The following is a 14,331-nucleotide window of genomic DNA, read 5'->3' on the forward strand; positions in this document are numbered from 1 at the left end:
TTTTCTCTTTTTTTTTTTCAAACAAAATCCTAGAAGAGAAAACCCCCTTTTTTTATGAAGAAAATCTAAAGAACAAGCCACAAAAAAGTATTTGAATTTTCATTTGATATCGTGACGCAATATTTCGAAACAAGCAATAAACAAAATAAAACAAAATATTTTTGGATTTCAATTTTGATTGCCGAAAGGAAAAATTCTAATGATAGACAAAAGACAAAGTATGTTTTTTTTATGTACAATATTCTAAAGTTCTAATAAAAATAAAAAGATTTTTTTTTTTATTTTTCACTAATTTCCCAAAGAAACGCCTCAAAGAAAATCTTTTTTGATTTTAGAATTAATACCTTTAAAGAAAGAATTTAAGGAAGTACTAAAAGAAAATTCTCTTTTTTTTTTGAATTTTGGTCCTAATATAATAGAGGAAATATAAAAGTAATTCATTTTAAATCCTAGATATTATTGCCTAAAGGAAAAACAATCTCAAAGGAGATTTTTTTTTTGTATTTCTTATAACAAAAACGCAAAATTTCTTCTTTTTTTTTGGATTTTCGACTTGTAACACATTTTCACATACAAAATAAGAAATACAACAACAAACGACTCGGCAAACTTAACCTGATTATTACAAACTCTGACATCACCTAAAAGACTAAATACTCCTATACAGGACTAGAAAATAAAACAAAATCAATTGACTCAAAAACATAAAATGGCTCCTCGAGCAGCTCCTGAATGCAGTGATCCTGGGGTATCTGTCATGCTCAAACTCCGGTAAGTAGATCCACACCTGTATGAGAAAACATAAACTAGCACTATGTGAGACAATAACATTCCCTAAGACACATGCAAGACATGATTGAGGCTATTTTTGCAAAATGGCTTATTTGGCCAAAAGGTGGCTAGAAGTGCAAAATTTGGCTATGACCCCGCAAAGCCAAGAACCTAAGATTTACTAGGAAGACCGGACCCTATGTGGGTTGCCTACGTATCACGCCCCGAAAGACGAGAATCAGGTATGCGTAGTTCGGGCAAATTGGATACGGGCGAGAAATAAAAATAACAACTAATTTAGAGAAAATATTTTTTTTCTTCTTTTCTTTCTTCTTTTTTTTTTTAAAAAAATGATGAAATATGTAAACTCTTTTTTTTTTTTTATTCCCCCTTTTTTTTTTGAGTTTTGAAAAATGATGAAAAAGTACAAAAATCCTTTGAATTTTTCAAGCTCTCTTTTGTTCTTAACAAAATTTAATAGAAAACATAATTAGGCTTCACTCGCTTTATCTTCACACTTCACCCTCTCTTTTTCTCTCTTTTTTTTTCTTCTTTCTTTTTTCATTGTTTTTTTTCATTTCTTCATTTACCCTCAGCTATCCTTGGTCCGCCAAATGACCCTCTTACCCTTGAATAAATGCAACATATAGCACATAAGATGCATCAGAATGGTCTTTTATTTTTTGGGGTATACCTGTCCTAGACGGACCCAACCCCTGTTGAATGCAAAGTTGAATGCACATGATGCAACCAAACGTTCCTACTAGGGATCCACCATGAGGCTGAGTTATTCTAGGTTCAAAACTTGGGTATATGTTCTAGATTGTGTACCCGAGTGGACAACTCGAGCTGAGGAGGGAGCTACGTACCGAGAACCAAAAGGTCATCCGGCTTAGTGACTTGTCCGAGCCTCTTTCTTATTTCAAGGTATGACACTAACAGAATAGGGAGTCTCGACCAGCGAGCACATCCCCGAAGATGAGAAAAGAAGGGTTTCGTAGCGGTTTATATACAATTCAGATAATATCAAAACGGTAAAAGCACATTTAGCACATTAGGCCCAAACATGTAATAAAATCAGATAACAGATAAAGCCAAATATAACAATTCATCTAAGCTCGAATTCTGAACCCTAAACTAAAGATTCTGGGTTCGTTCCCCAGCAGAGTCACCAGAGCTGTCACACCTCCCTTTGTTACCACACTCCCGGAAGGAGGACATATAAGGGAGTTTTTCCAATTAAAGGACAATCGAAACGGGATTTATTGTTAATCAAATTCAAAGTCGCCACTTGGGATAATTTTATGGTGTCCCAAGTCACCGGTTCAAATCCCGAATCGAGGAAAAGATTGACTCTGTTTAACAGTCCGCGAACCAGAAATTCGAGTAAGGAATTATGTTAACCCGAGAGAAGGTGTTAGGCATTCCCAAGTTCCGTGGTTCTAGCACGGTCGCTCAACTGTATATTCGGCTTAATTATCTGATTTTTAAACAATCATGAACCTATGTGCAAATTTTATCTTTTTAACCGCTTTTATTTAATTAATTAAAGGAAGATTGTAACGTCATTTAAAATATGTCTTGAACCACGTCTGATAAATGCACTCGTAGTCCGCAACACATTTTATATAACATTATTGAGATTAGGATTTGGGTCACATAAATACGCCCCCGAGTTTTAAGAAAATAACATTTTAATAGTGCGTCTAAAACAACTACGCATTTTCAACTATGCGAGGGCCATAGAAAATTAAATCGTGGATGGCACACCTCGGATTAAATTAGTAGCCTATGAAAATCAATTTTATTACTAAGAAGAATTTGATCGAAGTTGCGCGAACGCATACTCCAAACTAGTTTTTAGAATCGTAATTATGCTACGCGGACGTATACATAATCACGATTATTAATTAAAATTGTGCTTAATGCAAACTACCGTGATTCCATGTTAAGACTCGATATTTCAAAGAACCAATTCTGGAACACAATGGTCATAAACAAAAATCAAGTAAGATTCCAACCACCCATTGAAATGTTAGCGTATAACCCAATTAGAAATAATTCATTTACCAATTAATCCCTACTTTTAGCATTAGCAAATATCAAGATGCAAAAAGAAATGCATTTCAACAACGTACGATCAGAACAAAATTAAAATGAAAGCAAAGCAAGTGAATCTTACATTGAATCTTCACGCCGAATAAACAACATTAATCATCAGACCAAAATGGAAACCTCGACGGAACTACGATCCGAACCTCGACACTCGCCAGAGCCCATGACGCTATTACCGTAACAATGGCGATACTGGAACCACAGCCAAACGACGCACGCGAAGGAATGCCAAAGAAATGATTCTGGCCAAACCCACGACGCTACTACTCGTTCATCGTCGACGATGCGACTCCGACAATACAAAGACAGCAGAGGGTGGAGGAATGGAAAGAAACAGCGGCGATGGTGAGCTGGGGTGAGGTCGCTTGGTTCTGCTTGTCGCGTCTGGAACTCGTTACTCCGACGAGCTGCTGGAGCTCATTTTTCCGGCGAGTTTCAGGCAGCCAGGGTCAGCTTTGTTTGCTTTTCTACTGTCATTGTTGTTCTTCGAACTCCCTTTCCTCTCTTCTTTTGCAGCTAGCTGCGGGTTTGGTCAGAGATGAGGGTTCGATTGATGGTTTGAAGAGTGGTGTTTGTGTTCCGGCGACCTGCTGCCTGTAAGTGAGAAGAAGACCTTGGGGGTCTGGTCGTTTGGTGTTCAGGCTGCTATGGAGATGGAGTTCCTGCTTAGGGTTTTTGTGTTAAACTCTCAAGAAGAAGGAGGATCGAGGGTCGTTTGGGGTGGGGGTCTGCGTTGGTTCTTTGTTGCTGAAGAAAATGAACAAGCAAGGGGGGGTCGGAGAAGACGACGAGGGGGGTCTGGGGGGTCTGTGCGCAGCTTTTCACTTTTTCAGAGTATCTGCCCCTTTTTTTCTTTTTTTCTGATTTCTTTTAAGCACTCATTTATAGATAGAGTCTAGGTTTAGGTGTATCTTTGTGTATTTTGCCCATTAGTCCCTAGGTCTTTTTGTATTAAGTCCTTAGGGTCTTCTTTATTTGTTTTTGTATTCCAAAGAAGAGTCTAGAAGGGTCCCTAGGCTTAATGGACTAATCCGAATTGGGCCAAGAATTGGGTTCTAAAACTCTTAAAATTATGATCCAACACCTTAATTGACTCATTTTAAAGTAAGATAAAAATACTACCCCATGCCAAAGGCTAACATGAAACTATTATATATTTTTTATTTTCAAAATTATATAAAGATAAAAATAAGTACTATTTTTGTATATTTTTATTTAAATTTATGAAAGATACGTAAGCTAAAAATATATTTTTCGTAATTTTCCATTTTTATGACGAAAATAAAGTAAAGAAGTTAAAAATAGTTGAAATAGCTATATTAGGCCTAAATTAAATATTTACATGCTAAAATATAAAAAATCTTGGGGAGGGTGAAAATCACATGTCTACAAGCTGCGCTCGTGAGAAGACTTTTCTTAGCTATTTTGGTCATTTTTACTTGGTTTTTATCATTGAATCTTTGTATTTACCTTAGCAATTAATTAATATGTCTTTATCTTCATCTATTTCTCTGTTTTTTCTCTTCAAGCATGAGTAGCTAGACCCATTAGCTAGGGTTGTGGTTCAACCCTAGTGTGGGTAATTGATGGGTGTTGTGATTTAAGGTTAGATTGACTATGGGTGTTTGTTATTTGGGTCAATTTCATGGTTTAATCTATGAATTACTGGTTGCAAACACTAGTTTGTGCTAAGTTGACTTGGGTTCTTCTTGAGAAAGAGAGCCTAAGTCTTCAAAATGGACCCAACAAGGAATTGGGATGGACTCAAGAGAATTGATAGTCCCAATTAAAGGGTTAAACCTCGAGAGAGTAATACCCGACTTGAACCCCGGTTGCTTGAGTAAATTTGCCTACCCTATTGGTCTTGAGAAAGTCAATTGGGCAAAATCACTCTCTATACCGAGAGGTGTGAGAGTGGGTAAAATTGTGCAACGGTTATAGCATATTCCCCAATCATGTCAATCGTGCCTTAGGTTCAATTACCCGTCAATTGGCCATCTAGGAGGATGTCACTACCCTAGTACCTTTTTATCCATTAGATACAACTTGTAGCAATTCTCGCTTAGCATAATCTAGTTGCAATTATAATTAGTAGTTGATAATAGTAGATTATTAAAGAAAAATCCAAAAATGATTGGAAGTGATATTTGGAACAATTACACAATCCCAATCTAAATAGATACTCGACTCCATTCCTAGCTCCTTGTGAAAATCGATCCCGACCCACAAATCGGGTAAAAGCTATTGCGACCCTCTCTTCCTACTTTTTAGCAGTACGGAGTAGGCTGCGATCAAGGCTCAGTATAAAGAGGAGTGGAAACAGAAATTACATAAAAAAACAAGCCCCTCGGGCAAAGCATCACTCATATATGTATACAGCCACTCGGGCAAGCCTCTCAGTTACTCGAGACTCAACTCTCATCAATCAGCGCTTACACTCAGCACTCACACTCAATAAGTACCATATAGTAACTGTTGCGGCGTGCAGCCCAATCCATATATCGCTGCGGCATGCAGCCCGATCCATATATACAGTCAACTGCGCACACTGGGGGTGTGCAGACTCCGGAAGGGCTCCTACAGCCCAAGCCCGATCCATATATATATATATATATTGCTGCGGCGTGCAGCCCAATCCATAAATATATAATCCTCACAACCAGGCCCTCGGCCTCTCTTAGTCATTAACCTCACCATCAGACCCTCGATCTGTCTCAGTCAATACCCTCACAATCAGACCCTCGGTCTATTTCAGTCATCAGCCTCACAATCACTCAGACCATCAATAAAATAGGGAACTCAGCCCAAACAGTTTTCACATTTTAAGAATTAAAGTTATAAAACCAGATTTAAACAATAAACAAGTAAATCATGACTGAGGATATGCTTTCAAAACAAATAGAGTGAGGAAAAATAGTAAAAATGCCCCTAAGGGTCTCAACAGGTCGGCACAAGGCCCCAAACATGGCATACAGCCTAAAATATAATATCAATCTCTAGAATATGGAATTTCATAAGATTTCAAATCAAATATGCGACTTAACAGTTGTACGGGACGAACCAAGTCATAATCTCCAATGGTGAACGACTCCACGCTCGTCATCTAGTGTGTGCGTTACCTCAAGTAGCACAACGATGTGAAATTCGGGGTTTCAAACCCTCAGGACAGCATTTACAATCATTACTTACCTCAATCCGGTCTAAACTCTAGCCCGCGATACCTTTGCCCTCACGAATCGACCTCCGGATGCTCCAAATCTAGCCATAATCAGTATATAACCATTAGAATATGCTAAGGGAACAAAGCCCACTCGAAAATATCCAATTTACATTAAAAATCTCGAAGTTGCTCAAACCCGGCCCCCGGGCCCACATCTCGGAATCCGACGAAATTAACATCAATGGAATTCTCATCCTCTCACGAGTCTATACATACCAAGAACATCAAAATCGGACCTCAATTGCCCCCTCAAATTTTCAATTTACACTCTCTAAATTCAAGCCCTAATTCCCCAATTTTAGGCTTTAATTTCCACATATTTCATGATTAAACAAGTAAGAATCAACATAGGATTGAGTATAGAGTTCAAAAATCTTACCTCCAAGTGTTACCCTTCGATTCCCTCTTCAATCTTTCTCAAAAGCTCCAAAAATCGTTCAACAATGGAGAAAATAGACCAAAGCTCGCGAAACTCACTTTTAAACATTCCGCCCCAGGTAAAATTACCTTCTTCGCGAACGCGACCGGTCTCTCGCTTTCGCGTAGACCAAATTCACTGCCTCTCCATTTTTCCCTTCGTGAACGCGAACAATTTCCACGCGAACGTGATGCTTCGCCTTACTAAGCTTTCGCGAACGCGGTCCAACTCTCGTGAACGCATAGCATATGGGCCTAGGGTGTCCAACGACCTTACTCCTCTTCGCGAACGCGACCCCAGTCTTGCGTTCGCGATGCACATGAAGCCTCCACCTTCGCGTTCGCGTCCCCTTCCTCGCGAACGCGTAGAACAAAAATATCAACACATAAAAACACCCTTCGCGAACGTGAGTCCCTGACCGCGAATGCGAAGAACAATTTGTTTGCAACACAAAACCAGCAAAAACTGCCAAAGTCCAAAGTCCAAAATTGATTCGTTTAACCATCCGAAACTCACCCGAGGCCCTCGGGACCTCAACAAAACATGCCAACACATCCCATAACCTCATTCAAACTTGTTCCAACCTTCGGAATGCTCAAAAAAATATTAAAACACCAAAATTACATCGGATTCAAGCTTAAGAATTTCAAGAACTTCCAAATTCTGCTTTTGATCAAAAACCCAGCTAAACCACGTCTGAATGACCTGAAATTTTGCACACACGTCATAAATGACACAACGGAGCTACTGCAACTTCCGGAATTCCATTCCGACTCCTATATCAAAATTTTACCTACCAATTGGAAAACGTCAAAACCTCAATTTTGCCAATTCAAGCCTAAACCTTCCACGGACTTCTAAAATGCATTCTGATCACGCTCCCAAGTCCCAAATCTCCTAATGGAGCTAACCAAATCATAAAAATTTCAATCCGAGATCATATACCAACAAGTCAAATCTTGGTCAAACCTTTCAAATTTCAAGCTTCAAACTAAGAACTGTTCTTCCAAATTCATTCTGATTACCCTGAAAATCAAAACCAACAATTTACATAAGTTATAATCCATCACACGGGGCAAGTCATGCCCTAGAACTGGCAAGCAAAGTGCAAAAGCTCAAAACGACCAGTCGGATCGTTACATAATATCATTCTTTGTTTATTACAAAAACAACATATTTTTTTTTTTACTTTTTTAGCAGAATGAAAAGATTATGCATCTGTTTCCATCCTTACATCTGTTTCCCTTTTTGTCTTTTTGCTTTCTTGAGCCGAGGGTTTTTCAGAAACAACCTCTTTGTCCTTTTGGGGTAGGGGTAAGGTCTGCGTACACACTACCCTCCACAGATCCCATTAACGAAATTTTGTTGGGTTATTGCTGTTATTGTTTCCATCCTTACATTAATTATGTCAATATAATTAATTTGATCCTTCTCTCTCTTCCATAAACGGTACGTTATCATAATCTCTCTTTGTTGCTCTTCCTCCTCTTTATTGCTTATGTTATCTACAATCTCTCTCAAGATTTCATTTTCTTATTATTCGTTCTTTTATATTCCAAATCTCTAGATACATATACCTTAGTTCTTTATACACATCATATATTATTGTATATTTTTAGTGGAATATATAAAAATACATGAGATGCACATAAAATACATATTATATAATGATATTATACACATTATATAATGATATTATACACATTATATACAACATATATTTTTAGTGTAATATATTAATATATATGTGATGCACATAAAATACACATTATATATGAATATTATACACAATATATATAGCACTATACTTTACACTTATGTACTACTAATATTTTTAGAGTTTTGTAGAGGTTTTGAAAGACATGTTTATTTTTTACTTATGGTTACTATTATAAAAGAGTCCCTTAAAGGAAGGAAATTATTGGAAATTTATTTTTACAAAAATCATGATTCTGGAGAGAGATTCAACAATTACTTAGGCGTGATATTTGGCCAAAGAGGGGAAAGTTTCATTTTTTGGGGAGAAAGAATTCCATATCTGGATAAGTTTATTACTCAATGTAAATTTTCTTTTGGCCAAATATTAGTTTTACTGCTACGAATATGTTATATTTTATTTATTATTGTTTATTTATGAAACTTCCCCAAAAATAGCATTAAACTCATTATATTTTAAATTACGGATTCATATATACTACTATATGTTATAATTTTAATAGATTTTTATATATAAATTTACATTCCGCATCAAAAAATTATGGGTTCAATTGAATCTAACCCTATAATGCTATATCCGCCCTTGGTTACACATGCGAGAGGGTGTTAGAGAAATACACTTGTCCTCATCAGTTGTGTAAGGGACCCAAAAAGATGGTAATTTTCTGGGCTACTCTACCCATTACCTTAAAGATTTTGGAATGAATACTCAAATTCTTTTCTTGACATTGCTTTTACTTCCAAAGGCAAATCCTACTTCTATATAATTTTGACAGGGAATGTCCCTTTTGATGAAGCGCTTGGATATCCATAAGAAAGCCCGAAGTTTTCGGATTTGAAAAATATTTTTGAATAACAATTAGTGTTTGGTCAAGATTTTAAGAAATAATTTTAAGTGTATTTTTTTCATAAATATTTTTCAAAAAAATACTTTTTAAAACTTTTGATAAAAAATGAAAATGCAATCCACCACATCTCCTAGTGTCTCCTTTGCCTTTATATTGATATATGCATATTCCTGTTGTGTGAATCCCTATGCTGACCACTACTATTATGTAATTGAGGTGAAAAAGGTGTAGCAAAATCCTCAAATTGTGACTTTTTAATGTGTGACTATAAGCTTTTACCTTAGAATCTATTCTAAAAGACCGAAGAGAATATTATACCAAATAAAAGTACTGTGTCTGGCAACATGTGGAGCATGGCTTACAGTCATTATTTGCAATTATTACTTGATGTAAATATCAAATTATTATCCCTAGTTTTTTATTTATTTATTCGGTTGATGTGTCGGCTTAGGCTTTCGGCTCTGCAACTTGTGACTCCAAATGGAGAATAACCGATATAGCTGGCTAGTTTCCTTGTTTATTTTTTCTACCTCGTGTATATAAATTATATATTAATTATATATAATTATACATATATTACACGTAGGTTATATATATATATATTACATATTTGCAAATTAATTTTAGTTTAAATAATTAAGTGAACTGCTATTAAGGTTAATTTTTCGTCTAATTTTCACTTTAATTAGGGAAACGTCCAACAATGCAATTCTGCCCGTGACCTACTTCGTTAACTTTTGGGTAAAATTGATGTCTTTTAATATTGGCTATACTACAACAACATAAACTTTAATGGATTAGACCATTAGATTAAACAATCCCATTTTTTGATTTCTTTCTTCGAGAAAAGTAACTTACCAAAAAGAAGATAATATCTTCAGTGCTAAATGTTAATCATTATGGTAAGTTGATTTTGTTTTTTAATATTTAACGTTTCAAAATATTTTTCAAATTTATCTTTAATATTCCGATCATTGCAATGTGAATTAAATCAGAAGTTTAAGGATAGATAAAGAGTAGTTTATACTAATACTGTTATTTTAAAAACGTATTTTTTCAATTGAATGTGCCAAAATCTTTTTAAAAAAATAATATGAATAGAAGGTAGGTAGTGGTAAAATGAAAAAAAAGGTAATTCGACAAAAACGAAAAAAAAAGTTTACTTGCTTCTTTATTTGTACGAGCAAATGAATACATAATATGTATCTTGTATATAATAATTTATCACTTAAATAGTGATAAATAATATATTTTTTAATTTAATGTTAGCCCATTATAACTAATTAATTTAATGAATGCGAGTAAGTATTTTTCTGCCTCCAACCCTCAAAGGACCTAATTTCTGTTTGCTTGTAGCCTGTATGTCAAGTTTTTTTTGGTCAAAAGTGCTGCTCTCGAGCCAAAAGTTTTTTTTTTCCAGAGTTAAGGTATTAGGCCAGGTTTTTAGAGAGATAAAAATATTTTTGCATAGAAGCAAAAGCTATTTTAAAAGGCTGAAAAGTAGCTTCTCTACAGAAGTACTTTTTAAAAAAATACTTTTGAGAAAATGCATTTATAGTCTGGTCATCTTTCATGTTCCGTTGATTTATCACCTTTTACCAGTAAAAATATCTAGAGAGTTTTGTTAAAGGTCTATACAAAATGTTATTGCTTTCTAACTTCTACTGGCAACCCTTACGTAAAGTCATATATTGATACGAATTCTTTCGTCGCTTATTTGGCGACAAACTATAAAATTCGTTGTTAATCCGTCATTATTTATCTACGGAATATGATTTGTCACTAAAATTCATCGCTAAACGTTTTTTTGTAGTGAACGTTTTAAAAAAAATACCAAAAATTAATCGAACCATACCGATATTAAAGAAAAACCAAGATAATTGAGAGGATTTTGAAATTTTTATTTTAGTTATATACAATAAAGTAACTATAAACTATAATATAAATTTTAATAATAAGCCGAATCGAGCAATTGTTACCCTTAAACGAAAAATATTATTTTGTGTCCATATAACTGGTTGCTTCTGGTGTTTGCTAGATTAATCTCCCAAGAAATGACATGCAAAAAAGGTTGCGGATGGGCGCCACCACTATAAACGGGAATGACACATAAACCAAAGAAATGAGACACATTGATTACGACAGTTGACCAAAGGATCTCTCACATAAGCCATGATCTTGATTGCTCTATCAAAATCACTACAATATTAAGATGAATCGACACCTTTTGAATGATTAAGCACCGAATCCGATTACATTTGAACCGTTTCTTTCATTTTATTACAGTAATAACAAAGTTAAATCTTTTTGTATCATCTATTATGATTAAGATAATTCATTACCTAATCAAACAAAAAAGTCTTTAAATTACTCCTATTAAATTGCTCATTGTTAAGTAAATCTTAACGGTATAATCATTAAGCTAAGATTAAGGGTCTGTTTGGAAAGCCACCAGGTAATTGAAATTGATGTAATTACTAGGGTAGTAATTACACAACATAGTAATTACACAGTTGTGTAATTACGACAACCTGTTTGTTTGTCATAGTGTAATTACAGTGTAATTACAAGTTTATAGTTTGGTTGCATAAGTATAATTGCATAGTTAGATAAAATTTTAAATGAAATAATTATTAAAACTTAAAAATTAATATAATAAATATATGCCTATAAATTTTTGTAAGTATAAATGATATTATATTTGGTATTTAAGATGTATATTTTTCGTGAATATACATTAATTAGTAATCATATATTTATAACTAATATTGTAAAAATAATTTATAGATTTTCTAAATTAATAATATTTAATTTAGATACTTACAAAAACTAAAAACATACGTTTTGTAAAATATCATGGAATTCATGTTTGATAAAATAAATTAATATTTATAAATATAATGTCATAACATTATTCAAATGTTTGACAAAATTAATCTATCAATTCTAATTAAAAAATGAACAACATGCCATATGAGTCAATATTACTAAAAAAGTAAATTGGGAACCATGAATATAACACAATTTTAAAATCCAAAAAAAAAGTTTAACATATGTCAAATTCTAACATAATAATGTAAGTTCCACTACAACTTAAGATAAGGAAACATAATACGTTTATAACCACATTCAACAATGAAATTCCTCTTTAATTGCATTACTCATTATATACCAAGTTTGTTAATGACTCATTATTTCTAATATTAGGAGGTGTAGTTTCAAAAAATAGAATAATAAAATAAATAAATAATAAAATATAAGCAATTTCATGGAATCACAAGAAGTAAAGGTAGAGAAATAAAATATAAACAATGTACAAAGAAAATATATTTTAAAATTTCAAAAAAAAAAAAAATTAAAAAAATAGAAATAAAAGTTATAAAGAAAAAAAAATAAAAATCTCTACAATATTAAGATGAATCAACACCTCTCCCTTTTGAATAATTAAGCACCGAATCCGATTACATTGAACCGTTTCTTTCATTTTATCACAGTCATAATAAAGTTAGATCTTTTTGTATCATCTATTATGATTAAGATAATTCATTACCTAATCAAACAAAAACATCTCTAAATTACTCCTATTAAATTGCTCATTATTACGGTAAATCTTAACGGTAGAATCATTAATCTAAGATTAAGGGGCTTATCTTTTTTGTAACGGGGGAAAAACCAATAAAAATTATTTGACATAATTCATACCTATAGTTTGTCTCTTTAGCCAGCAGAAGCTGGTCCTACCACTTTATAACTTATAGTATATAGCAAAATCCTACACGCATAATATAAGAATCTGCCACTATGAAGGAAAGGATACTTCATATTTCATACTTGTAATCTTTCGGATTGACTATTAATGCTAGCATTAGATACATTTCTTGTATTCCAAATTCAGAAAAAAGAAAAGAACCCCTTCACTCTCAAGAAACTTCCCACCGACGACATCCCTATTCCTATATATATAAAAAAAACCTTGTCATTCCTTTTCAACACATCTTTTGGACAATAAATTTAGGTCCAATATTTGTGTGCACGCGAGCTAGCCATCAACAGACGGACATCCTCCCTCGACGAATGCTCCTGTTGTGGCAATTCAACCCGGAGGATATAGTTAAAATTGCATATGTTGTTGAGCTCATCACGCATCTCTTCTATTCCATTCGGTACTTATTACTTTTTACTAACAAATGTATTGAGCAAAAGTGATGTTCATACTAATTTTCAAGCACGTCGAGAATACTATTGACCATGCATGTATATGATAATATGATGTCTTCCATCAGCACAAGTACTGAATAACGTTATTCAGTGTGGTTCAGGCATATATCCAATTATCTTAATTTGTATGCTAATTAGGTTCTTGAGATGGGAAATTGTGTATTCAAGGGGTTTGGTTTTAGAGAAGTTGATCAAGAAGAAGAAAAGAAGATGATAAAAGTGGTCACTTCCAATGGTGGAATCATGGAGTTATATGCACCCATAACAGCCAATTGTATCACCAATGAATTCCCAGGCCATGCCATATATCGTAGCCGTGATATGTTCTCTCCACCACTTTTTCACAACGAAGAACTTCAAGCTGGTGAAATATACTCTCTCCTCCCTCAATTAAAAAATCATACTAAATCCAAAAGACGAGAGGAAAAAAGTGATAATATTACTACTTGTAATGGTAGTAATAGTGGTATTTTATTACCTCAAGCAACACCTTATAGGATGTCATGTGATAATCAGAGGGTGTTAAAGAGATCATTAGAAGCTGAGATATTTCCTACATACAATAGTACTGGAGTGTGGAAGGTGAAATTACTGATAAGCCCTCAACTATTGTCTGAAATTTTGTCACATGAGGCACGTACAGAGGCACTAATAGAGAGTGTTAGGACAGTAGCCAAGTGTGGTTCTGGGGCTTCTTCAATGAATACGCCTGCTTCTCATTCAGATAATTGGAGCTTTTCTAGTCCCGGGCGGATTTAAAGTGTCTATCTATATTGGGTTCACGTGAATTCAGTAATTTAGATAGCCTGTCTTTAGCAATAGTTGGCAGGCAGCTAGCCCCATTTGAATCTTCCTCTAGGGTATTGTTATTTAATTTCTTTGCTAATAAATTTATATAACTTGTGCAAATTAAGTAGTGATGACACTATCTAGCAGTAGCACCGATGCCTTGTGTTGATAATAGTAGATGCAAACTTGTTTGATTTTTACATGTAATATCCAGTGCAGTGCAATCTCTACTAGTT

At 34.2% G+C, this 14,331-nt stretch overlaps 1 protein-coding gene across 1 annotated transcript; it reads left to right on the forward strand.

The window, feature by feature from the left end:
• Positions 1–13,453: 13,453 nt before the first annotated feature.
• On the forward strand, positions 13,454–14,065 carry LOC104232967 (uncharacterized). Its single transcript, XM_009786244.2, has one exon. The coding sequence runs from the start codon at positions 13,454–13,456 to the stop codon at positions 14,063–14,065; it is 612 nt and encodes a 203-aa protein (XP_009784546.1).
• Positions 14,066–14,331: the final 266 nt, after the last annotated feature.

Source organism: Nicotiana sylvestris, chromosome 8 (assembly GCF_000393655.2).
Source record: "Nicotiana sylvestris chromosome 8, ASM39365v2, whole genome shotgun sequence".
In the NCBI taxonomy this organism is placed as follows: domain Eukaryota; kingdom Viridiplantae; phylum Streptophyta; class Magnoliopsida; order Solanales; family Solanaceae; genus Nicotiana; species Nicotiana sylvestris.

Bases quoted from the DNA above. Each gene is read 5' to 3' on its own strand.
- LOC104232967 (XM_009786244.2), top strand. From the start codon at position 13,454: ATGGGAAATTGTGTATTCAAGGGGTTTGGTTTTAGAGAAGTTGATCAA.